General features: G+C 50.2%; 4 protein-coding genes across 5 annotated transcripts; all 4 read right to left on the reverse strand.

Moving 5' to 3' along the window:
- Nucleotides 1–2,768: 2,768 nt before the first annotated feature.
- Nucleotides 2,769–9,745, reverse strand: LOC127591560 (TNF receptor-associated factor 2-like). Its single transcript, XM_052051777.1, has 11 exons — nt 9,589–9,745; nt 8,421–8,633; nt 8,185–8,263; nt 7,909–8,007; nt 7,648–7,809; nt 7,244–7,318; nt 7,099–7,173; nt 6,485–7,030; nt 5,916–6,093; nt 5,686–5,834; nt 2,769–5,561 (listed from the first exon to the last, which is right to left on the reverse strand). Exons 2-11 carry the CDS (start codon nt 8,606–8,608, stop codon nt 5,343–5,345), a joined length of 1,770 nt encoding a protein of 589 aa, XP_051907737.1. The 5' UTR covers nt 8,609–8,633; nt 9,589–9,745; the 3' UTR covers nt 2,769–5,342.
- Nucleotides 9,746–10,400: 655 nt separating this feature from the next.
- On the reverse strand, nt 10,401–14,144 carry LOC127591562 (GRAM domain-containing protein 2B-like). The gene is made up of 13 exons (XM_052051781.1): nt 13,720–14,144; nt 13,502–13,595; nt 13,012–13,081; nt 12,810–12,913; nt 12,654–12,749; nt 12,447–12,518; nt 12,114–12,194; nt 11,874–12,030; nt 11,600–11,695; nt 11,294–11,366; nt 11,103–11,207; nt 10,927–10,996; nt 10,401–10,856 (listed from the first exon to the last, which is right to left on the reverse strand). The coding sequence occupies exons 1-13, from the start codon at nt 14,046–14,048 to the stop codon at nt 10,818–10,820; spliced, it is 1,386 nt and encodes a 461-aa protein (XP_051907741.1). The 5' UTR covers nt 14,049–14,144; the 3' UTR covers nt 10,401–10,817.
- Nucleotides 14,145–15,466: 1,322 nt separating this feature from the next.
- On the reverse strand, nt 15,467–19,475 carry c18h2orf42 (chromosome 18 C2orf42 homolog). Of its 2 annotated transcripts, none has more exons than XM_052051776.1 (9): nt 19,042–19,475; nt 17,917–18,212; nt 17,029–17,689; nt 16,637–16,759; nt 16,457–16,561; nt 16,274–16,378; nt 16,084–16,184; nt 15,848–16,010; nt 15,467–15,761 (listed from the first exon to the last, which is right to left on the reverse strand). In XM_052051776.1, exons 1-9 carry the CDS (start codon nt 19,106–19,108, stop codon nt 15,559–15,561), a joined length of 1,824 nt encoding a protein of 607 aa, XP_051907736.1. In that variant the 5' UTR covers nt 19,109–19,475; the 3' UTR covers nt 15,467–15,558. The 2 variants fall into 2 exon arrangements, with proteins under 2 accessions (XP_051907736.1, XP_051907735.1); XM_052051775.1 differs by having other exon boundaries at nt 17,917–18,271; nt 19,042–19,182.
- Nucleotides 19,476–19,588: 113 nt separating this feature from the next.
- On the reverse strand, nt 19,589–25,892 carry LOC127591564 (cytotoxic granule associated RNA binding protein TIA1-like). Its single transcript, XM_052051783.1, has 11 exons — nt 25,653–25,892; nt 24,624–24,720; nt 23,851–23,949; nt 23,096–23,150; nt 22,533–22,620; nt 22,302–22,377; nt 22,119–22,224; nt 21,690–21,788; nt 21,439–21,523; nt 20,774–21,058; nt 19,589–20,637 (listed from the first exon to the last, which is right to left on the reverse strand). The coding sequence occupies exons 1-11, from the start codon at nt 25,676–25,678 to the stop codon at nt 20,514–20,516; spliced, it is 1,140 nt and encodes a 379-aa protein (XP_051907743.1). The 5' UTR covers nt 25,679–25,892; the 3' UTR covers nt 19,589–20,513.
- Nucleotides 25,893–26,270: the final 378 nt, after the last annotated feature.

Genomic DNA, 26,270 nt, shown 5'->3' on the forward strand with positions numbered 1-26,270 from the left:
CAACAATAATAGCGAGACACTTTTAAGCGCATGACGTGAGGTGGAGGGGGGTGTGGGGGGGTCGTGTCGTTTGGCCGCAGCTGTAAATACCTCTGCCTATTGTTGTAGTTCGGTCTGCTAAATAGAAAAACAAAAATCCATCAGGTGCAATTGCAGTTTTGTCACCCGATTGTCACGGACGACACAACAGCAGCCTGATCGCCTTTCACGAGCTCCTCCGCCATCCACTAAATGCTCAATGAAAAGACGTTTCACGGCATTCACCCCCCCCCCCCACCCCCCACCCATTGCCTTGCCGTCTCACAGATTGTATGGATGTATCGGGATACCGGCCTTGATTTTGCTTTGATACTAATTTGACATTGACACTACTTTATTCGAGTCGACCCCCCCCAAAGACCACCCGCGCACACACACACTTCCTGCTTTGTGATGGATTATGACGCCTATCAAGACTGAGATTTGAATGATCAGATTAGAATGAGTCAAATTCATATTTACACTGAGAGAAATCTGACATTTAATCCGCGGGGGATTAGAACCCCCCCCAATCCAGAATGAGTCAACCCAAGTGGTAATCTGGCCATGGAGGATTTGCCGGCGTGGGTTGGCGTTCCGACAAAGTTGATGTGCGAACATCCGCCGCCTCCGGCAGGAAGTTGAAGTCTACCGGGTTGGAGCGTCCCAATCAATCATGCTAACAAAGCGACAAATGAGGTCGCATCCAGCTCGTGCCAGGTCATTCAGCCAAAATACGTGCGCTTGCTCTAATTTTAGGGGGGGGCGGCATCTGTGAGTGACAAAGCCTTTGAGGAAGGCGCGCTTACTCACCCGTGCCTGATGAAAATCCAGAGAGACCACGTCCGCAATTCTTTTGGGATACACGACACGGAATCTACGAGTGACAGGAACAGGTTGGAGAAGGGGCGGGGAACTCGGCTTCCTGCCCTCCCGATTCCAGCACACCCGATTCAAGTGATCGCCATCGTTTCAGGACTTGCCGATGAGCTGAAAGATGGAGAGAAATCCAGTCAGACTGCGCTTGTTTGAACGTAGACAAAAACAAAAAAACATTCATACAGATATGCTAACCGCATGGGAAAATGTGCTTCAAAAATTCAACTGGAGGAGTTTCCAGAAACTCCCAATGCGAGATTCCCAGATTCCGAACGTCTGTCGTAACCTAGCGTACTCGTCGTTACGGCTTTAAAAGAGAGAAGAAAAACGATTTCCAGTCAGCCATCAAGTGCCTTTGCCGTTCCCAAAGACGCCCCGTTGCGTCAAATATTTTGTTGCCAAGGAGACGTGTGACAAATATTTGGAAAGGCCCTCTTTTGACACCCCCGCTCAGCTCGACTTCCCGCCAAACAATAACGGCGCGACGGATACGACGGATTGCAAACACGCCGGAGGATGGCGCAACGGTAGCTGCCGGCGTGGCTCTGGAACGCAAGCGTCGTCAATTCAAATGTTTTCTTTGTCCCGTCATGCGAGCGGTGTCGTGTATTTGTGCGGCGATACCTTAGCGCTGCGAACGGCAAGACTTTATGAGGAGGGCGCTGCAAAGCTATCTTCTTCTGTCTGACATGACAGAAACGAGGGACAAAAACGGTTTAAGGTTAAAGGCCCCGCAACATAAACGATGAGGAAAACCACACAGACAGTCTGTGAAATACAATCGTGGCACGACGGTTAGTCCGCCTTGAGGCTGGAAATGTCCTGAGCGCTGCTGGTTCGAAGGCGCGCCCTCGCTACGCGTGAGCCGGCCCGGAACAAAAGGCCCACTTAATGCTTTGGACATATGTTACGCGGGGGCCGGCGCCATCCTGTTTTTAATTATGTATCGACACCGCCTCGGGGGCTGACCTGCTTCTATTGGAACCGGGTCAGAATGGGATAGCGCGCCGTTAAGCATGAGAGGGGATATGGCAGACTATCACAGCCACTCAAAGCCAACGGGACGATCGCAAGCTATGCTACCCTCACTTAATGAGTTACATTCATCCGTTAGATGGGCAAACAGAAATACAAGTAGATGTTATGTATATTAAGTATACATACTATCGTTATGTAACACGATAGTATGGAAGCGTTTCCCTGAAATGTTTTTTCATTGTGGCTCCAAAACAGCCTTGTCCTTTCAAGTTGCCAAACTCGCCTTTGATGCTTCCTGGGTGTGTAAATTTGCAACTGCAGAAATGTTCTCATCAGACTTCGACTCCTATGTGACATGACACAAACGCCAAGAAACGTTTCGCTTGCCAACTTGCGTCATCTCGAACCTTCTAAAAGAAGCGGACGTGCTCGTATAAAATCACGGAGGCGTTTTTGGCGTCCTCTGGTGGACATTGTTGGAAAATAACTCATGTGGAGGAAGAAGCTGCAATTGGGACGCGGCGATTGACAGCAATGAAGCTACATTATTTTCAATCGCCGCAAATGGACAACAACTCATTTATTTTGGTCACTCTACAGTCAAAAGTGGCTTTCAATGTTACCTGAGCCACTGCCACGCGTATCCCTTTGTCATTTATTAAGTTTCAACTCTGCAAATATTTTCAAAATCGCCCATTTTATGACTCCACTTACCTGCCATTTCAGGGCGCCAAAGCGTCATTTCAGTTGCTTGAATTAATCCGTGTCATCGGCTGCATTTAAAAAAAAAAGTGGCTTGTTGTCACTGGTCGTGCGAGACAGTGAGCGTCCTTTGCGTTCATTGCTGGCTGAAAAGCACAGGGAAAATAAGAAAGCTCGACAATAAACCGTGGTCAAATCACCAAACTTTATTACAGACCGCCGGCTTCTTCTGAGCTTTAAAACACATCAAGTATCAACAGCGGAATACTCGTATGGCTCCTGCCTTCGAGGTACACCGAGAAAAAGACCCTGTTTGAACACGCAACCAACGCCAAGTGCAAAAATAAGACAAGTTGCTTTCCTGTCGACCGCATCCCAAAAGACGCGCACACGTGTTGACTTTCTATGTTTTTTTTACATTCGCGTTACATGAATGTGAATATGGAGAGGAGAGTTTGGTGGCGGCCACTTACCAGTAGTTTTTTTTTTCTTATAGTCTTGATCAGAAGTGGCCCATGTGTTCATACACACGCGCGCGCTAACAGCAGCTGAAGTTGAAATAATCATTTGGCAACATATGAAGAAACACCTTGCATTACAACATGGAGGTCATATCTTGAGTTTGGCACGACACGAAAGCTTATCATAATATACACCCCCCCCAGCCCCCGACTCCTGTAATGGTTACTTGGTTACATGCTTGCTTTTCCCTTCAGCTAAGAAGACACCGTCAAGCCACACAGAGCACAAGAAGAAAAGTCCTTTTGCGTCATTTCCGCCGGCATATTGAAATGGGAAAAGTTCAAAGTAGATTGGCGCAGCGGCAACAAATAGCGCTAAGTTGCGCGGGGCGACCCCCGCAGACCCCTAAAAAGCGTCCTATCGCACTCCGGCGGGACTCGCGCCGCGCCGTGGGAATCATTTCTGGCCTGTTTTCAACCATCTTCAGCGAACCCCAAAAAAACGGATACAGAGATATAGAATTCATAGCGTATTGGGTAATACTAGACTTATTATAACAGCCGCCGCACGTCCACACGGACGCGCGGCGTTTATATATCGATTTATGACATGGAAAATGCCTATTTTATACGTTGCTTTCAGCACTATATAGGCCGGTGCGTCGCGACGGGCGCGGCCGGATATAACATAATAGCTATTCTAGCGTATTCTCCTCCAAACAAATAGAAATAAAGGCGGCGGCAACGGCGGGGGCCGGCGCGGGGCCGCTCGAGGTGATTTTTTTTTCCCAATTAAAGTCTCCCATGCACAGAGAGGCTTCAATAGCGGTCAAGACTGGTTTGAAAACAGGCCAGCGGGACCCCCTCCAAAGACTCAAAAAGCAGTCCGACTCGCAAGCTTGAAGGGCCCGTTTGGTCGGCGCAACCACGGCGACTTGTCTTTCTGTACATTTGCGGTGAACCCTCCGCCTATTCGTGTGGGTTGAGGCGCATCTTTTGGACAAAAGTAGTGCTTTGGCACCATCTTGGTGCCAAGGAGCTATGCTGGAATAAATTGAGGCGCTTCAATTATACACAAAAAAAGTGCTTTGCTGCCATCTTGTGGCATTTTGATGCCATGGAACTATGTTGAAGTGTTTTGAGGCGCTTCGTTCGCTCCGCTTGGTCCCCAAGTCCCGTGAATCGAGAGTGTTGACGCAATAACAATGTCGAGCGCCTCTTTCTGTACACGTGCACCCACAAACTATCGGAATCATAGCGAAACGCCGACTCGGCGAGCGGCGCACACATCACATTTTGGACGCACAAGAAAACAACGTTCCTTCTCTCGGTGAGTGGGGGGGCAGGCGTGGGAGGGGAGGGAATTGCGCCACCTGTCGAGATGCGAGCCAGCGAGTGTCATTGTAGGGGTCACAATGTCAGGCCTGCGCCTCGGACACCTCGCTCACTCCACTGTATCTTCCACAGATGTAACAAAGCTCCGGTCGCAAAGCCCCCCCCCCCCTTCTCACCCCTTCTGACCCCGCCTCCCCGAGTCGGAACCAGCGCAATCTTTACACGAAAAGGGACACCTGCTTCGAAACGAGCGATTCTCAAACTCTTTAGGCCTACGAACTCTTTACAGGGGAGAACTCTTTCCGATGTGCCGCTCATCATCGCAACTCGGTGGGATCCAAATCAATATTTAATTCAATATGGCCGTAAGGTGTGGCACGAAACAATATCAGGTTTCTGCCTGCGGACCCTCGGAAGTCCGAGGACCCCAGTTTGAGAAGCGCCCTCGTCTACACAACACAAGCAGGTGAGAACTAACGGCGGCGTCGCTTCAACGGACGTGAGGGGGCCGACAAGCATGCACGTGGCGCTTAGGGGGGGGGGGGGGGGGGGAAACGAAAGAAGAAGGGGGAGCCTTGTTGATCACGTCATTCCACGTTTGTCTATGCAAAATGTACTCAACACCAGACCAGAGAGGCTCACGACACCGACAATCTCAAGAAGAAGAAGCAGAAGACACCCCCATACCACCCCCCCACCCCCACGCGCGAACTAACTACACTGACGATATCCCGGCACCCAACTTTCCCCGCGCAGTCCTCAACGTCCCCGGCCGCGTCCCCGAAACGTAACAGCGGGTGGCAGGACGTTGCGGCCGCAATGGCGGCGGCGGCGCCGGGGCGCACGTTTGCGGCAGAAGGACGGCGTAATCGCGGCACCCCGGAAGGGGGATTACCTCGCAGCAAAAAACGAAGACCCCGGTCCGGTCATCCAAACTTGAGTAGCCGGCGTGACTCCGCCCCCCGCCCTCTAGAGCCCGGTGAGGTCCACGATGGCCTTGATGAAGATGGTGTCGTCGCGGATGTAGGAGTTCTTGGCATCCAGCTTGGAGAAGGGGCAGAAGAGCGGGCAGCCGCTGGCTATGTTCATCTCGCTCACCGGACGCTGGAAGGACGACGAGGTGACGTCGGGCCGGAAGGCGTCGATGATGTGCTCCCGGTTGCTCTGGTCCAGCAGCATCAGGGTCACCTGGGGCGGGGAGGAAAAACTTTTTGCCATGGTTCTCGGTCGCAAAGGAGCTTTATTGGTCTGAAAAGGCGCGACTGTCGGGACGCGTTTGTTTGGCTCTTGGCAGGAGTCCCCTTTGCCGTACCTTCTGGTTGAAGGGCCACTTGAGCAGGGCGTCGCTCAGGCCCCGCATCACCACGAAGAACAAGGACAAGTGGCTGCCGCGCCCCGTCCCGTCCCCGTTCAGGTAGATGCGCAGACACATCTTGTAGCCGTACTTGCTGGTGTAGAAGGCTGCCGGGAACCAGAGCAAAGGATCCTCTTGCGATTACCGGCGGGCAGCGAGATGGGAGCAAGACCACGGGCCTTTCTTACCTGGCGAGAACATGGCGGGGGCTCGGCCGGCGACGGCGTCCTGCCTCTTCTTGGCAAAATCCGAGATCCTCCACACAAAGACGCCGTCGAAGGTGGTGGCGGACATTTCTCGAAGGCGGCCCTCCATCTCGGCTACCGTCAGGTCCTTCAGACCCACCGTCCTCTCCAGCTGCCGCACCTGCAAGGCCGGTTCTCGACTCAGTCCGAGACGGGGGGTGGGGGGGTGGGGGCCCCGAACGAACGATGCTGCGGCCATTTTGTCTCTCCACAACTGGTAATTGTCAATCAAATAATTCCCATTTCAAAACAAAAACCAAGCTACTCGTTTTATGCTAGCTAGCGCTAGCTGCATCGCCACAATTCAGTACCGAGTTTTTCTTTCTTTTTTTTCCTCTTTTTCTTTTCAAATGAAAAAGTGGAAGTTGAAGGAGCTCCCGCCCATGTCGTTTATCGTAAAAATGACAACTAGTCCTCGGTCTCCACTCATATGGAGGTACAGTGGTCCCGTTTCTCCTCGCTCAATTGCGTAATAGTGAGTCTCCCACTCCGAGTGTCGCGCCGTTGCTGACCTTGTTACTCAGGGCCTCGATCTTGTCCTGGTCCAGCTTGTGCTGGCGGTTAGCGGCCTCCACGGTGGTGGCGAAGCGCTCCACCTCTCTGTTGAGGACGCACACCACGTTCTCAAAGGTGGCCGCCTTCACCTCCAGCTCGGTGCAGCGGCGGCCCAGCTCGGCCACCTTGGTCTTCTCGCTGTGGAGCTGCAGCTCCAGGGCCGCGCCCACCGAGCTGGGCAGCGGCGTGAAGGAGGTCGACACGGATAGGGTGGGGGCCGGGGCGGGAGGCGGGGCCGGGGGGGGGCCGGAGGAAGGGGACGAGGACGAGGCGGCGGCTCCCTGCACGGGAGGCCCGGAGGAGGCGGTGCTGAGCTGGGAGACTCGAGCCTCCAGTTCTCGGAGGGACTGCTGCAGTTCCAGCAGTTTGTGTCCCGCCACCTCCAGACCCTGCGGCTGCAGCCCCTCCATGCTCACCTTCATGCCCATGATATAGTGCAGCAGCAGGTTCAAGTGCTCGTAGGCAAAGGCCCGCTCGTGCTCGTGAGTCTTCTCCTTCTCCACCTGCGCGCAAGAAGGCGCCCAATGACTTTGGAAGTCCCTCGACGTATCGGAGAGCGCGGTCAACTCACCGACATGTCGCAGCCCACGACGTGAAAGCGACACGGCATCCTGAACTTGCTGCAGAACTTGATGTGGTCCACGTACTGGAAGACGTGACAAGAGACGGCACCGGTGACAGTCGCAGGGGCAGGAAGCGGAAAGCCTCCAGCTTACCTTCTCCCTGGGTATCTTCTTTTTGGCGCAGCCTTCGCAGATCATCGGGTACTTGGGGCAGATCTCATCGTGGGCCTGGTGAGCAAACACAAATCGGACTCGTTTATCGACAACTGTTTTCATCATCTGCAATTTTTTACATGACGTCATAATACGATACCAGACGTCTTGACTTATATAGCATAAAACAAAGATAATGCCAGTCGGTCAAATATTCTGTTGTACCTTTCTTGTTGTAATTGTTAAAGGGAGACAGAAATAAATTAATCGGCCATGGCCGATTAATCGCGATTAATCACCCATGGGCGATTAATTGTCCGATTGTTAATCAAATAATGGGCCATAAGCGTCAACTCTGATGAGTACGATGTAAGGTGTTGCTTTTTTTTGTTTTGTTTCCTCACCTTGATGTTCTTGAAGTGAAAGGGTTCCTTGCAGTACTTGCAGTTGAGCGTCCTCTCCGGGCACTCGCGCTCGCTGTGCCGTTCCTGCTCGTTGAAGCGAATGCGCTCCTTGCAGGACGGGCACGGCACAATCATGAACTCGCACTTGCCCTCGTGGTTCACCTTGACACATGGCGCATGCAAAATAAAATGCCGGCCACATCCTCTGAACACCCCCCCCCCCCACCCCCCCGAGAGCGGCCCCCGACCCCTGTGACTCACCTCATACTCTTTGACAGATCCTCTCCAAGAGCAGCTTTCATTAACGCATACAGCGGTCAGGTTTTCCACTTCCCGTCGAACCGCGTTGTCGGGAAACGCCTTGAAAAAAAATCCGGGAAAAGGGTAAGCAACTGCCCGACTTCCCATGGAGACGGGAGTCAGCACGGGTGTCTTCAGATGAATTGAATTGTGTCAAAGTAAGTTTCACAGATGGAAAAGTGCGCGGGAGGGACAATTTTTTTCACCTGTTGTGGGTGTGTATGTCAGTGTACTCACACATCCTTGTTTCAGGATGGACGTGGTCTCTTCAAAAATGTCCTCCTTGATGCAGGCGTTGCATTTCTGCGGTCCGTTACTGCAAGACAACAGGTCGGCAATGTAGGCGTGTCTAGCGTGACTGGACGTACCCAAAAAAATTTTTTTTTTAAGTCACAAGGAGCCTGGCCTTCAAAACCTAAATAAATGTGCAGCAAATGAGCCCTGGTTGTTTGTTTGTTTGCACGGCGGCTGACCTGATGGCCAGGTTGAAGCAGTACGAGCAGAAGCGATGGCCGCACTGCGCCTGGAAGGGTCGTCTGAGGATGTTGTGGCAGCACTTGCACAGGTGCTTGTCCTCCAGCTTGTTGCCCAGGATCTTCTTGGGGAAGCCCGGCTTGTTGCTCTCCATGGACGACGGAGGCGACGGTTCCTGGGAGGCCATGCTGTCCGATCACAAGCGTTCACACCTGGGGGAGCCAGACGGCGCCGTCATTACAATTTGTTGCGGCGCAAAAAAAGTTACGCCGAGCGGGTCGGCAGCCTGGCGCTCGTCAAGGACCACGTGAGGGGTCAGGAATACACAAATGAATGTAATTAATAAAAACATATAATAAATAATTTGAATCAATGAGTTATTTCAGAAATGTCCGTAAAAGCGATCGCTCTGAAAAATATTTTTGGACCAAAATTTGATCATTTTAAGAAAATACATTTGTCAAACTCTGGGATGGAAAACGTATTTTTTTTAAAACCAATTAGTCAAGAAAATTGTTGACATCTGAGACCGATTATTATTACAATCATCGTTAGCTGCAGCCCTACAATCAAGTTAACAAACACAACAGAAAGTCTTGCTCTGAAGAGAACGAAGGTATATTAGCAATCATAATATGAAGAGAATTAAGTCAGAAGATTCCTAATCGTAAGGGAATAAAGCGTGAGGCAAATAATCAATACGATTACGATGGAGAACGAATGAAATTCAGAGAACGGCGGCGACAGTCTGGATGACCCATTCCAACAACTTTATTGTTGAAATTTAAGAAAGAAGGTGCAGCGGTTATCAATGAAGTTGTTCCCGTTGAATGAAGCCCCCTGACGTTTAAACGAGTCGGGAAATTGAGTCGACGATTGTGTCGCGAGCATCGTTCGAGCATTTAGCGGCGAGGCCCCCGCCGCCTTTTTGCGGGCACGTCGGCCTCCTAACTGGCTGCTTGCCGCCTCCTCCCTCGCTTCCATTGTCTTCTTGTTGCTAAGCCGTCACGGCATCCTCCAGTCAGAAGAAGAAGACGAAGAGAGGAGGAGGAGGAGGAGAAGTGGTACTCGGAGGAGAGAGAGAGAGAGAGCGAGAGAGGGAAGGGGTGGGGTAGGAGGGGGGTGGGGGGGTCGGAAATGCCCCCCCCCCCGCACACCCCAGCTCACCTGCTCAGTCTCCCGGTCTTAATGAGCCGCCATGGCCTGTCTGTCCTTGTCCCGAGGCTCCACTCGACGTCGTTTACAGGCGCGAGGACGGCGGGCTTCTTCCTGCCGCCACATAACAAGAACACGGACGGGCTCCTCGGCAGCGGCGGCTGTTTTCGTCGAGCGACGCCATTGCTTCCCTCGCAACACGACCGCCGGTGACGTCACGGGGGGCGGGGCTGACGGGGGGCTTGATGACACACAAGCGCGAGTCTAAATGAGGAAAAAAAAAAAAAAAAACAGCGGCGCATCCCCGCGGCCCCCGTGACCAGCGAACATGCCGCCCATTAGCAACGCGTTGAAGGAATCGCATTTTTTCCAAACCCCCCAAATTCGTGACTTCCAATAAGCGACCTATGGGGGTTGCTCCCCCGCCAAATAAATATTTATTTATATATTGGGGGGGGGGGGGTGCTTACAGAGGAATCCGCAGGTGTCCACTTCAGTCATTTCCAATGCAAGAATCCCCCCTTTTGGTGAGATTAAAAATGTCTTTAGCTAAAGTCATATTCTTTCCCCAAAAAAATCATGAGAATGGTTGCATTTCAAAAACATTGTTAATGATCTAGCAACACCAATTTTTTTGTATCAAAAGTATTTCTGGTGAAAACATATAATTTTGGATTCACGAGTCATTTTTGACCAGAATTAAGGAATTCTGGCTTGTGATCCTTCCTTCTTACAAATGCTCACATCGTATGAAAGCCACGACTCCTTCACGATACACTATATTGGGAGGGATACTTACATTCTTAATATAAACACCACACCCACCCTTCTGAAACGCTTTTAATGGACAAAAAGTTGAGCGCCGAACATAACAATGTATTTACACACAACATGTGTAAAGTTGCACTCTTACTTAGCATTCACAATGGGCACGTATTCAGAAATGACAAACTGGACCTTCGGACAAGAAATGCAGCTGTGAAAATGCAAATGAAATAACGTGGACAAGTCTGAGCTAAGCGGTATTTAAAAATATACTGTATGTCATTTACATAAAAATCATTTCAGGACCATTTTTTAAAGGTACGGTACATAAAAACAGTAGAAGCTCTGGAGCGCTTCCAATGGGGGGGGGGGCTTTTTTTTTTTTTGAGGGCATGAATACTACAGGTGATCAATATTCAGCGCACACTGGAGTCACAGAGTCCTGAGTGGAGGAGATGATTGGTGATATATTTTTTTTAGGTTTCATCCAGAAGCTTCTGGAGGTTTCCCTGAATCTAAGCACAGAAAGAGTAGCAGTGCCGTGCCAAAACAACATTTGATGACGGAGGGAAAATCTGCACAAACCTTTTCAAGCTTAATCATGCTCGCGGATAGTTCGCCAACGATCGCGGCATCCTGGAGCGTCACTGCGTTTCTGCAAAGACATTGGCGCTATGTTCATATTTCACGCAGTACTGAAAAATCGTATTCTTGGCAATTGAAGCATTTCAAAGCGTCTTTTCCCAAAATTCTCCTCGTACCCTCCGTGCAAACGATCCCTGGCGGACATCATGGCATCCAAGCGACGCTCGAGGGCCGCCATCTTGAAAGCCATGTAACACGAGGACATGAGCAGGACGCCGACTCTGTTTTTGGAGGAGAGGCAAACATCTCAAAAGAGCCTGGACAACAAATGTCATCCGGCGTGGCACGTAGTCAACGGACTACTCACAGGAGCAAATAGATTAGCAGCACGGAGAGCGAGGACGCTTGAGGCCCGGCTTTGTCCGTTGTCAAATGCTGGGCTGGAGAAGGGATGGCACTCTTTTACGGCGGCTATAAGAAGTCTACACACCCCTGCTCAAATGACAGCTTTTTGTCATTTCAAAAAAACAAACAAAACAAATGAATAAGATGTGCTGTGGACTTTTGTGACTGGATGATTTCTCGTCATGAATTGTTCCAAGGCGGCAATTTGTCACGAATAACCGACGAGATGAACCACGCGAGACGGAAAGACCAATGAGTGCGACGGTACCGTTGTTGCCTGGGCTCTTTTGGCCCGGCGGCAGGTGGACGTCCGCGTGCACCGACACCTCCCTGCTCGGAAACGAGTCGGGGAGGCCTGCGAATTCTGCTCCATGAAATGCAGAGTGAGGGAGAGACGGACAGAGTTGAACGCAATCACACAGTTCTCAATGCATGTAGAAAAAGACCCACGGTCACCAGTTGCCCATTCGTGGGACAATGGATCATTTTGTCAAGGAGCCCGGGTGAAAAGCGGCAAGCTCACGCACGTTCCCGTCACCCACCGTCCATTTTGTCACATTCGGGAGTCCGCGACCCAGAACTGCTGCTACTCTCCGCCTCCATTTCCCGTCGCCTCTGTCGCACCACGCCGTCCAGCTCCGAGAACGCGCGACTGAAGTCCTGCCGAGGGCGCACAGGAATATTTATACAATGGGCCCACTGCTGAGAACAAGGACCTTGTTTCTTTCGACAACGCTCGACGGCACAAAAATGGAATGAAAGAAAATGACGACATTCCAGACCAGAGGAAGAGATGGCAGGAGCTCGACTCCAAAGCCGTCCTCGCGGGCGGGGGCCGCATGGCTGCTGCGTGTCTTCTCCAGCTACAAAGTTGTCGCATGTTATGGTTAGCATGTGCGGGATTTTCTTCATCCAAATCCTTCTGAATGTGTTTGCTTGAAACTGAAATTGTTTTTTTTAAAAAACTATTTTATTGTTCTCTGGATGACTCGAACCGCCGCACAACAAATGCTAACCCAAAAACCGAAACCGGACATATGAGCAATTGAAATATTAGCGTGGAGCTTCCTTGGGCTCCACAGAATCACTTTGGGAATGCGTTTGTTTGGACTGACCTCCAGATGAATGCAAACGGACCTCAGGAACTTGTAAGTGGTGTTACGAGACAGGAAGGAAACAAAGACATGCTGGAAAAACACAACGTGGGCTCAAGTTAAGATGAATTTGGACTGTGGCCGGTCAAACTGTGCTCCAGCCCGCTTCACTCCTGGAATCTGCTGGGCCTCCAGATTGGTACATTTTCACAATCGGTGGTATTATACCTGCTCCCGTGTGCTTTCGATCACCAGGGCGTTGGGCACCAGCAGTGCTGTTTTCGTCTTCTTGATGAATGTCACAGACGCCGTACGGATGGCGATCTACGGGGGGAGTTTTTCAGTTTTTCAGAGCCGGCCACCTGCCAAGAGAGTACGTCGTACCTTTGTATCCCTGCCAAAGACTTTGGAGTGGAAGCAGATCCAGTTTGGTGAGACAAACATTTTGCCCTGATACAAAATGTCTCTCTGCAGGGCGCATGTGTAGCCTATCAACAAAAAAAAAAAGGGTGGGTGGATGGGGGGCCGGGGAGAAAAAGTCACATTCGGAAAACAAGCAGTTTCTTTACCGCGCCGGCGGACATACTTTGTGCGAGCGCTTCGTCTCGGCTCACTTCCTTGAACAACTTGTGAAACTGCACGTTCGTCTTGGAGAGCTGGAAGAAAACAGAAAACTGGAATACACATCAAGCATAACCAACGCGTTTATTTGTTTTCAATATTAAGAATGGAGCTCATCATGTGGTGCAGCAACACATGGAGACAGACAGAAAATCTTTGTCCACTTTTTTTGTGGCAAACTCTCCGGCATTACTGATAGAAAACCCCGCTTATTCACTTTTTTTAATCCGAAGACAAAAGTGGGAGATGGATCCATAAGCGTTTTCTGTGAAAAAACAGGTTGGCACTCCTCAAAAAACACACAATATGCTGAAATATTTTCCAAATTGAAAACACATCCGTGGAGCAAGCGGGGTGACACAGTTTCTTAAATTCCGGATGTTCCTGAAGGTACCGCCTCGGGAACGGGAGCTCGGCTGGTGGTTGCTGGAAAAGCAGGAAGTATGGGAACGCACCTGGGCGGACGGCGACTTTTTTCCCTCCGGCTGTCGAAGTCGGAGGTGAGAGGGCCTCCTCCGGCCAAGCGGACCTTCGTTGTCTGCTTTGTAACTGCCACAGAATCCAACAAAGTCGCGTAAGAATCACTTGAATACAACTTGGAATGAATGTTTCATCCAACGCTTCGTAATAACCGAAAGGAAGTGAAGTTGAGCTCCAGCTGGCCCGAACTCACCTCCTCCCGCGTCGGCACTCCGTCGTCCGGCACGGCGGAGTCAACGGTCGCTCGGCCGGCTCGCCCATCACCACCGTGTCGTTCGCCCCCTCCTCCCCCGCCGCCGGCCACCCCCGCGAGGAGGCATACGAGATGACCCGCGGGTCCAGGGCCTTTGCACAGACGGGAGAAATTGTGGGAAAATTGGCTAGATGGAGGAGGAGGAGGAACCGGGGAGGAGTCGGGGGAGAGGCCGGGAAATGGGGCGCGTAGCCGGGAGCGCTGGAGGAAGAAATGGCCTCCTTTTGATACGAAAAAGAACTGCACGACTGCATTCCTCGCCATTTCATTCACTAATTCTCGGAGTTTTCACAAATTCTAATTACGATTAAAAACAACACTAACTAAGAAATCCTTCCTTTCTTATGCTTTTTGGGCCACGTCGATGTGATTGACCAAGATGTCCACTAGAGGGCGGCACCGTCAATAATACAGTATTTTCAACATCCGTTTTGTAAGGCCAGACTCAAATCGTCAGGAGCTCAAATGAAGTAAAATGATATATACTTTATTGGGTTTCTTGTTCAAGAATTGTGAAACAACCCTGAAATGGGCTTTTCATGACAGAACAAAAGGTTAAAAACAGAGTTAGTGTTTCAAAGGTAGGACGTCCAACCGGGGTAAGAGTGCAAAGATATGCGGAGATTTTCAACGCAGGGTTCCAAGACAGGATTGCTGATGTGTGTAATGTTGATCAGATGTTCACCTGTCGCAGGTCGGTCTGGAATATATCACACAGTTTTTTTTAAAACTATTTTTCTTTCAGTCTCGGAGCATGAAGGTGCTTTAACCGCTCAAGTTGACTGATGTGGCTCAAATAACTATGAGGAAACAAAAAGACGCTTGATAAAATCTTCCCATGTCCTTTGGAGATGATTTATTCTTCACACAAACAATGGAGTCAGTGTGTGTGTGTGTGTGTGTGTGGGCGCACAAGTTGCCCTCCTGAGAGGAATCTGGCATGAAAATTAGATGACAGAGAGGGAATCATATTTTAGATTTATTTGACAAAATACAATTTGCTAGATTTACAAACATACAGAGCCCCTGATTTGCGACCCCTCCCCCCAAAATGTTAGGTATAAGTATTTATTCAACTGTTGTACTCTTGAAATAAGTGGAGTCTGAAATGCAAAATAGCAACCGATCCATCAATGCAAGTTTAACAACAACAAAAAGAGTGTAGATAAAAATATCTTCAATAAATCCTGAAAATATTTAAGAGTGTGTTGTAAAGCTAAAACATGATACACACAGTATATAAAAGCAACATTAAATAAAAATGATTATTATTTGGGTACCATTTTATCTGGCCTTGATGTGCTCATGTACATTTTAAACGAATCCTTCTCTTTTTTTCCCCCACGTGTGCAAAGGATGAGAATGCGGAAGGGAGGACCTGGGGGGGGGGGCGCCATTGATTGTCTGCCATTTGGGATGGATGAAGCAAGCATCTCGCATCAGTCAGTTAAAAGTGCATGATTGACAGTAGAGGATAGCGGCTTTGAAACTTCCATCATCATTCTCCCCTCCCCAGAATATTGTATTGAGCCCACCCCGTTCATTGCGGGAGATGCATCCCAGACCTATTCCGAACATCAAGAGACCATTTAATGCAATTTTGTTTTCATCAAGTTAGCCCTCCTACACACTTTCCAACACACTTAAAATGATCAAACTATTGATTGCTTTGGACCCCCCCGATGAATCAGCAAAATAGACCGATTTATTGGTGAAATATTTTCTGGTTGAAGCCCAAAGTGCATATATTTATTCATCTCTTATCGTCATTTTTAAAAATTAATTTGATGATGTTGGCTCACTTTTGACGAGTCCAGTGGTGCCGTAATCGTCTTTCGCGGGACATTCCGATTGCTGTCCGCTCTGCTGATGTCCAAACTGGAAGAGGATCCTCAGCTCGCCCATGTGACAGCGTGGGAGCACTTCGGGGGTCCACTCGATGACAAAAGGGCTGGGGTCGTCTGGGTCATCCGAGGTGGGCCCTGGTATGGCCGGAGATGGAAAAACCCGCTCGAACGCGTGCTTAGGGTGCTAACGCTTAATGCTAATTAGAATACGAGGCACTCACCAACTTTGAGGAAGGTCCGGAGCTCCATGGGACGAATGGCTAGCGTCCTATCCGCCCTGATGCCATCCGGCGGCTCGGGTTCAGGCGGAGGTTCGGGACAGTGAAAGCGGGAGTAGGAACCATCCATGTTCCGAACGAAACTCTGAGTGAGCTCCAACTGCAACTAGGCGGACAGACGACGGCGATGCGGACATGGGACGCCAGGAAGGGAGAGTACATTTGGTGGGGTTGTTTACCTCAGGGGTGTCAAAGATGCGTTTGACCTGCGCGACGTTGGTGATGTGCCAGGTGTACTTGGAGATGGAGCCCTGAGGGACGCCGTCATTCCTCACCAGCACTGAAGCGGACACCGAGAGATCAGGCAATTTGGGCTGACCTGAGTTAGCGATTAGCCTGGTGAAAAAGGCAGACCGCGTGGTCCCCCACCTGTGGTGAAGTTGGGCAGCCGCCTCTTGGAGCCCGGCGACAGGCGAGCCTGCAGGGCATTGAAGTAGTGCTGCGGAATGTAGTACACCAGAGGCTCGGGTTTCCCTGCGGGGAAAGAAAAAAAAATAGTTCCGAAATGACTGTTACTGAACCAAAGGAATGTGTGGAAATGTGCTTGCCTACCGTCAAACTGGTAGTGCATCGTCTGCTGGATCCTCTCTGTGACGCTGGCCAACCACTGGCGGAAACTCATGGACACGGAGGCCTCGTCCGCCACCTGACCCCCACCTGGGCCACGGCGGTTCAATGACCAGGAACAAGTCACGTGAGGAAGAAGAAGCCTTAAATGATTTGGACTCGTACCCGAAAGAGCTTCGTCCGGGCGCGGCTTCTTGGCTTTGTGAGGGTATTTGATCACCTCCGCGGGAAGAGGAGGGGGCCTCTCGCAGGGAACGAGGACTCTGCCGGTCGGGGGAGGTAGAATGCCTGAAAGACACGGCCGTGAAAGGCTCTTATTGATTTAGCGGATTCATCAGACACCATTGAGTACCTTGCAATCTCAAACATCAGAACGCGCATTTGTCCGCTTGAGGTTAAAATCATCTCGTTCCGGGTACAGATTCAAAAGGCGTGCCTCAGCCTGGCGAGCGACGGAGATCATTTCCGTAATCGACAGGGACAGTTTCAGATTCGGAATATTCCCAAGCTTAACTTCACACGGAAACCCTGCGAGCGCATCAGATGACGACTCGTACCAGTTGTTGCGGGGTCGATAAAGGTGGCAAATTCGCACGCCAGTTTTTCGTCGCTGGCGAAGGCGCAGACGCAGGCATAGAAGTGCAGGCACGGGCGCAAAGGGTCCAAGTCGGTGGCGGCGCACGTCGTCTCGACTCTCCGCGGGCGGCAGGTGCAGTGAAAGGCCGCTTGCCGCTGTGCGATGACAGCCTCCCGAGTCCTCCTGGCGCCTTTCGCCGCCTCGGACGGTCCGGCGCCGACGGTCAGGTGCAGAAGGCCCAGGGGGTGCGCGGCATCCGGCCGGCACTTGACCACCAGCGTGTCGCCGGACACTCGCTGCACCAGGGGGCCCGGGGACTCGGTGGCCAGGCTCCACAGCTCCTCTTTGGCGCGCACGGAGGCCGTCAACGCCTCCAGGGCGGAGCTCTTGACGCTGAGGGGGACGGCGCAGCGGTGACACTCGATGGCGCTCTTGATGTGGACGCAAAGGGCATCGGGCGAGCCGGATTCGGACCGGTCCGACTTTGAACCCTGGCCGCAGGCCGGCACGAAGCAGCGGCCCATGTTGATCTGAGAGAGCGCGGGGTCCCGCTGGCCCGTGGAGATGGCGGCGTCGGTGGGTGACAGCTCCACAAAGCCTAGCCGGCCGCATCCTCGTCCTCGGTGGCGCACGGAGAACACCTGCGTTCGATGTAAAACGACCCAAATGACATCTCGGAGATCGGCATTGAGATTTAGCCTCGTGCGAAAAGGAACAGCGACAACACGGCAAAAGCAGCGTGCGGCGTGCCGTTTGCTGCACACAGAGCTTTGTGGAAAGTTTAGTATGGAATTCTAATCGATCAATGAATTCAACGTGCGGGTCCGTCCGTCCACGGGAAGCTACGTTATATACGTGTGCAACCGACCTGAATGCCGCTGGCTTCGTCGTGGTCCCGCTCCCTCCCGTCTCGCCCCTCACTGTCGATGATCACTCGGACCGCATCCACGGAGCCCTTCCGCCCCCCCTTGGTCCCCGGGGTGGCGTTCCGGAGCGATATCCCGCATGCCTTGTTCTTGCAGCTGAGTCCCCGGGTGCCGTTGTAGACGCCGCAGCGGGGACACTTGCGGATGCCGCGCAGGGTGGCCCTCCCCAGGTTGGAGAGGAAGGACGGGGTTGAGGCGGGCCCCGCCGCCTTGGAGCGGGCGTCCCCCTGTTTGGCAGCTAGCGGGGGCGCGGACAACGCTGGGATGATGGGGGGTGACGCGCTTTCCATTGTCTGACTGGTCAAGAGGCAAATGATTGGATTATTTAGCGTGTACGGGTTTCAAAATAAAACACTTCTAGGCTGTGTGTAGTTCCATTCACTCATCCCCTACTCCCGAATCATGATACAGCACACCCCCGCCCCCCATTTTCACAGGCTGACAGTTGCTGAGTCTGTTTGTTTTTGAAACGGTCCTTTATTTTCCTCTGAAACTCGCGTTTTCTGTTTTGAGCTCAACGCCAAGCAATAAGAGCGGTGCTTTGGCACCGCTTGATGGCACATTGGAAGACGTTCATTCGGACAACCTCCGAACTGGGGGCCCGACTGGGAAAAAAGGTACTGGAGTCCTTTTCCTCCACCCCGTGGCATCAATTAGAATACACCGTGGCCCTCTTTGTTTCACTTTGATTGGTGAACGATGGGCGTGAGACGCCATCCCAGACTGAGACATTCATTGTAAAATCGACGTTACCATATCAAACAGAATGCTGGAAGAGCTTAAAGGGGGCTTCGCGATTTCTGACGGGGCTATAGCACCCCCCGGTGTAGCGCCATCGCTCGCGGGAGCATATTTTCACAGTCATGCAAGCACCTACAACACTTCTGAGTTTCGAAACCCGAACCACAGAAATTACGCAGCAGACGTGCGTTAGTCCAAAGTCTTGGCGTAATTCGCAGCTACTTGAATAAAATAAGTTAATCTTGACCCCTCCTTGGGTCTTAATAATTTCTTAACGTTAAGTGCAAGCACTTGAGGTGACTATGACTACATGTCGCGTCAGGTACCTGTGAAGGTTCCCTTTGGACAAGCGTGGCTCCATTTCTGCCTCCAGATACGTTCGTCCGTCGCCATTGCTCCTTACATCGCAACAGCCGCATTGCGCCTGTAACGACACTTCGGATTGGTCCGAGGGAGTCACGTGAAAAAAGTGGGCGGTGACTCCCGGAGGGAGGCATTCTGGGACGTGTAGTACATAGCAAAAGACGGGGAACGGATTTATTATCCCACCCCCGTCACACCGTTCATCGCCAAAATACAGCTTGTAAACATTGTTTAGCTAAACCAGCAGCCGATTCTTTTGCTTGGTTTCTGTGTAGCAAATTGCCCAAGGATGGCGGCGAGTCATTTTCCGTGCTCGGCAACCGGAAAATACACGCGCAGCCTTTTTATTAGCATACGTGCTTACTCACAGCTCCAAAACACATGTGAGGGCTCACACGTTTTGACTGATAGTGTAGCGGTACTCTCTACTGTACACAATTATGTACTCACCACATCAACTCGCCTTCATACCGTCATATGCATACTCACATAGTCACGCATACAAGTGTCCCGAATGATCATCATGTCTTTATACAGATACAATTGAACAGAGCGCTCAGTTATTTACAATAAGACTTCCAAAATGATGTTACAAAACAAGGTGGAATGCAAAACAAAAACACTTCAAATTGAGTGATTTTTCTTTTTTAAGTAGTTGTGCAATATTTGTCTGCCTGGTAAGTAAAGACGAGCGTGGCAGTTGTTTTCCCTGCGAGAAGTTGAAAATCCAATTTAAAAGATCAAAAATAAAGTAGGCAGCCGCTCGATGCTTCCGAAACAAAATCGCCGTGTGACTGCGCAGTCAAGTCACCCCAAATTAACAACAAAAGAAAGGCAAAAAGCTCTTTAATCAAGCCGAGAAAGGTGAATAATGACTAAATTAAAAACGGTGTAGTCCTTCTGTCGGATCGAGAGGGGTGTAGGATGCGGGAGGGGGAAGCGGAAAGGGCGTAATAAGAGCCCGACTTGTGTGTCAAAGTATCAGTTCATGCACACAAAATCGTTCAGGTTACTCAGTCCGTATTCTTTGCTTCTTCCTCAGTGATTTCCTACATTTCACAGAATGACTTCAGCACCCTGAGAACTGGCCAGGACTAACGGGGGAGGGACGAGACAACACGGATCGGATCGGGGAAAGGGAGAGGGTGGGGAGGAGAAAAAAAAAATCTCTTTGGCTCTGCAAACAAAACCTGGCGACGGCAAATACCTGAACCGACATCGCCTTTTGCCGATCTAAATGGTAGCTGTGCTCAGCTCGTCATGTACATGATAGCCGGTGATGGCGGAAAAGACGTGGGGTGCGCGCTTTTTTTCTCCAAACCAAACCAAGTCAATTAAAAAAAAAAGGGGGGGGGGCTTGGGGGAGAGAAAGAGAAAATATTGCCGAAGCGATGTCCCTAACCAGAGTGTAAGGAGTGGCGTCCAGCGGGCGAGATCAGTGGGTGTGAAAGCCAGCCTGGTTGGCGAGCATGGTGCCGTTGACGCCCTGGCCGGGTTCCACCATGCCGCCGTTGCTGACGGCGCCGACGCCGGTCCACCCGGCGGCGGAAGGGAGAGGGCTGAACACAAGCACAAATGGAGGGGGCCTTCATGTTTCGGACACAAGTTCAACTCCACTGGATTTCTGGAGCGCTTGAAAACAATTGCTCGGGCAATTCATTCTGTGATGAGGAAAAGCGGCCCGCAAACACTCACTTGTAGCACTGCTGATCCCAGCTCTGCCCGTAGACGCCGTAGCTGGGTACCTGCCAGCCGTTGGGCACGTACTGGCCGATCTGCTGCGTGTTGCCGTACCACTGCCCCCACTGGTTGTAGGGCTGCGCCGCAAAGCTCACTGTGCTCTGAGGCAACTGGACCTGTTGGATGGGGTTGACCATGTCCGTGGTCTCCTTGCCCCAGTAGCACTTGACCACAAAGCCCTCCACCGACGTGCCGTTGACGGAGACGATGGCGTGGGCGGCCGCCTCGTGCGAGTTGAACCTAGACACAGTCAAGTCTTGCGCTCTTCATCTTGAAATGTCACCAGACGCTAGAACGGCTTTGGGTCACTGCCTATCAATGCCACAAGATGGCGGCAAAGCACTTGTTCATAAATCCTTCATACGCTCCGAAGCTACAATTATTCAACACAACCCAAACTCTCGCACATGATGCTCATCAATAGAATTAGCTTTTATACGAGCCTGAATAAACTGCTCGACCAAACTGAGGTGACAATCATACACTGGCAAAATCTGAAGACCAATAGCGACCACACGGCTGCATATGGCGCCGCTGACTGCGCTCAGCTGACCACAGCCGCGTTGTGAGTAAAAGGAGCGCCTCAAAAATGGGTACGCCTTCATGGCTTCAAAACTCACCTCACAAACGAGTAGCCCTTGTCCGGGAAAACGCGGATTTCCATGATTTGTCCAAAAGGCGAGAAGGTCTGTCTCATGATTTGCTCTGTGAAGAAACAAGCATTTGAATGTTGATCTCATAAGGGCAAGCCCCCAATTTTAAAACTGTTCCCAGGTGTCTCCTGAAACTATCTGCGCCGAACTGTGTTGGTTGGCGTGACGACTTTGCAAAGGTCACCGCGCTCACCACGTTTCTCGTACTACATCCTCACCAGTGAGACCTGCCGTGACTCCGCCGCAGTAGACGGTGCAGTTACTGAGACTGGACTGGTTGACCACCTCGTCGAAGGACAGCTGCTTCGTGCTGCTCGCTGCCAGACACAACAAGGCATTGATGTTCGTTTGCGACTTTCATGACTTTGGAATGGTACAATGTCACTTAAAAACATTCCCTGTGCCCCTGGGTCAAGTTTTCTGACACATTTAGCGATTCCAATTCATTGGAATTGTCCAAACATTCAGGATTATGCATCTTCCACGACCAGATTGCCAATAGATGCAATAGACATTTGACAAATTCACCCAATCGCGACATACACTTCAATATCCAATTCCACAATATTTCAGTCGCTCGTCATCTTTTCAGCATTCACAGACATTTTCCTCAAAAACGGCATTTTTGTAGTTCTTGCAAGACTTACTCTCATTGGTGGTTTTGGGTGTGGGCTTCCGTGTGGCCCAGTTGGTCCTGATCTGCCTTCCTCCCAGCCACTGTCCTCCCATCTGCTGGATGGCGTTCTCCGCATCCTGAGCACAACAACAACAACAACGTCAAGCCGGCGGTCCCGCATCCCACCCGCGACGTGACGAAACAAAGCGCTCACCCATTTGTTGAAGAAGGACACAAAGCCGTAGCCTTTGGACTTGCCGGTGGCCATGTCCTTAACCACCCGACAATCCCTGCAGACAAATGATGCACACAGAGAAACAACGTGGCAAATTTAATTTAAGAGCGTCGCACCTTCAGTGGGGTGCCACAAGTCAGGCAGCGTTGAGGTCTAGCATGAAGCTAGGGAGACTAAAAAAAAAAAAAAAGCATAACACTATTGACTTACGATATTTTCCCAAAGGGACCGAAAGCAGCCTTGATGTCATCTGTGGTGATCTCTGGACTCAGATCTCCGACAAAGACGTGGAAGTGACCTAAAAACATGTTTCCAGTATTGGCGCATTTACAATGCACACAAACGCATCAACTAAGGAGGGAAGAGTTTGCAGGGGGTGGCTGGAGTGGAGTGCCAGCTCACCTATCGCGTGTCAAATTAAACCGTGTCAATCTTTTGTTAGCTGCTTAGTTCTGAACATGACACGGCGGGGCTAATTTCCATAACACCGCCCATATATGTTCTCCGCCCAACATTTGCAAGCTAGGCTGTGTGAAGATCCGCTACGCTGTGTAAACATGATCGTATCAAAGCCATAAGGTAGAGAGGACCGCAGCAAGCTTTTTGAACAAACAGATTAGCTTTAGCTTGAGCGTACAAAGTGTAGCGCATGAAGTGTCGCCTCCACCAGTGGCTTGGCGATCGCTCGATTGTCTTTTTCACACGGACTCATTTTGACGGCGATCCATGAAGACAATATTGCTCTCTTAGTTATGGTGTTTATTGGCACGTACTGCTCGTGTCCTTCTTTTGGCTGGTCGGCGTGGTGGCCCAGTTGACCTTGACTTCCTGCAAAGAGACACAACATGGCAAGAGAAAGCGTATGAGACGTGATCGAGGAGGCGGAGAGCGCTTATGTTCTGATTAGGCCACTTGTCACAAACCACTTTTACTTCAATTTGCTGATTTTGAGGTTGTTGTTTTTAATGTGGTGGCTTCTGTTCTGCACCATTGCACACCACTGCAGATTATTAGTTTTTTTTAATAATAAATTGTACGTACCTTTTCATAAACTAAGCACACAGTAAGAATTTAAGAATGGGCTATCAAGATGTCACACCCTCATAAATCAGGAAAAATGGCAGTCAAAAAATTTGGGAGCAAAAAACTGAAGGAAGTAAGGTCCAAATAACAAGGGACTTACAAACAAGTGAATTTTACGAACTTGTTCTACTCCTCAAACGCTCCTTCAATACCTGTTGAGGAATAGAATATTTTCAACTGAATGTTTGTCTTGCTACAAGTGTGCCGGCTAATGGAAAGAAGGTGGTACAGCAAAGAAATAAAAGACAACACACAGACCAGTCAAAGAGGCAGGAGAGGATCATCATCCTTTCGCCTTCACCCAATACAATAAAACACTTGGCTCCTTTAAGGATGAAAATATTTTCGCTTTTTTTGGGGTGGGGTTGGGGGGGTGTTACTCGTCAAGAATGGCACACCCAGCCCGTTCCGAGAGGCTCACAGCAAAGGGGATAAGATCGCTTACCTTACCCAGAATTTTCCGACCGTTCATGGCCGCAATGGTGGCCATGGCGTGTCTATGCTCATAGAATTCCACAAAGCAGTAGGGATCGTGACCCGCCGTCTGGAAGGGACCAGAGAGACAAAAAAAATACAAATACAAATACACTTTCAGAATCAATTACTTGCATTATTAAACACAGTAATATGCATATGAGTTGCAGGTAGTAGTTTTGTCCACACGAGAGCGCATCTGTGACTTTGCGTGTCTATGGCTTTAAAAGGTCGGGCCCTGGCCTGATGAGTAATGTGGACATTAGCGAATGACAGTGTGCGTTGGGCGGCTCGTACCTGGCGAACGTGTCGGCCAGTCTGCGTGTTCAGTGACGCAACGCGGCCCTTGTTTGGGCTGCAGTGGGTAATTGTACCACCTCACATGATTGAGTAAATAATGTTCTGGGCCTGTATTTGCTCAATTGCAAAAGGTGCGAACAGCAGCTAATCCGTACAGAAGCTATTTGTACAGAAGAGAGTCAATCAGAAAAGTTAACATGATATTTTTTTCCCGAGAGGGAAAAAAGGAGTCTATTCGAAGTGTACTGTTTATTTAAGAGGACAACGTACCCTTGCGATATGTTGGAGTATGGTGTTAGCTAGAGTCACTTTTAGAGGAAATGCGCACTATCACCGCACGAAAGCTAGTCCACGCTTGATCTCCTGGACTGGATTTGACAAACAGAATAAGCTACATGATGGGGGACAGGGGGAAAAAAAAAAAAAAAAAAACAAGGGACTCACATCTACGATCATTTTACAACTCTTGCAGGGTCCGATCTGGCCAAATAACTCCAGGATAAGGGCTTCCGTCACATCTCGTGACAGGTTTCCCACGTACCTGTGCACAAGCAAACAAGAGGGGGAAATGTCAGATGGAAACAGACTTTTTTAAATGGATTACACGTTAATGGGGCACGTTGAAAGACTGAACAAGAAATATTTTCGAGTGCCCGGGTGTTGTATAGAGTCCTTTCACGCTGTGTGCGAGGCGGTGATGGTTTCTAAATGGGATAGTATGAACAAGTGCCAGAGGATTTGGGGCAAATCGGAGCCAGGAGGGTTTTGGCTTGTTTTGAAGGTTGTGAAATAGTGACAAAATGATCTGCAACCCATTTATGTAAAAGGGTGGTGTTATAGGAGTTTTCGATTGTCAATGGTTTGGTGATACTTGAGTATGTACACATGAATACAGACAACATTTTAAGGGTGGCGCCTATTTTTTGAGAAACTCTGCCATTCGCGGCGGCTCTTGGTCCCTATCCCCCGCGAATAACGAGCCGATATGTACTCTGTGCTTCTAATTTGACCTGAACTTACCTCGAGCTGCTAGCTTTTAAAATAGCACCGAGCTAATCTTAAACCAGGAAATACAGTCCAGACAACCGGTTTTCATCTTGAGTATCGCTTGGCCCCGTTTATGTAAATGAAACAAAATGCGAATACATGAAGGAGCAAACAATAAGGAGATGTGGACACAAAAAATGAATATCAAGGCCCAAAATGCTCGATTTTTAATTGGTCGGTTCTTGAAATTAGCTTGTCAGCGCATTACATTGTCCATTCTGCTGTAATAAAAGCGTACCCTTTCTCTCCATTAATTTAGAAAATAATTTAAAAGAATCAACGGTATGTATGCCTATTGTGTCATTTTAATAAGCGTCAGCATGGGTTTGGAGTCCGTCGGCTGATTGGTTACGTTAGCACGTTAGCTTCATGTTACGTGAGCAACACAAGTGAGCTAAGCTAACAAGACAACCGAAGCACACTCACAGGGTTTTGGGCTGCTCATCGTCCATCCTGTTTCAAACGTGTTGGCCAAGACCGAGTTGCAAACGCCGGGCGGAGGACAAGTCCACGACCGTCGCGAGCAGCTGCCAGTGACACCGTGTCCGCTAGTGTTTTTGTGGCGCAGTACGAAGACGATAATACCGCCGAGACTGGGGGCGGGGGAGAATACGAGCCACGGAGCGAACAATGGGGCAGCCGACAAAGATGGCGGAACGCGGAGACCTCGGCTGACGAGTGAGGCGCACGCGCGGCACTCTTAAAAGGAAAAAATATCACTAACTGCGCGTCAACTCGTCGATATAAAATCCATATACACAGAAAGTCACAGGATCATTTTCTTATCAGATTTATCCAGGCATTACAAATGTAAACGTATCAATACGTTTATTTATGTGGTTCCAGCCCACACATTAAGTACTTCGTAGCAGACCGACGTGACCCGTGTGCCTACGTGGCGGTCATGTTGGCAGGGGCGACGTCCCCATCAACGGAATCACATGGACATTTTTTGCCGATGTTCATAAAGTTTACTTTGTCAGTGTCAAAACGTGTGCTATCAATGCACAATGTTTGAATTCGAAGACAAAATTAAAACATGTT

The sequence above is a fragment of the Hippocampus zosterae genome, chromosome 18, assembly GCF_025434085.1.
Source record: "Hippocampus zosterae strain Florida chromosome 18, ASM2543408v3, whole genome shotgun sequence".
NCBI lineage: Eukaryota > Metazoa > Chordata > Actinopteri > Syngnathiformes > Syngnathidae > Hippocampus > Hippocampus zosterae.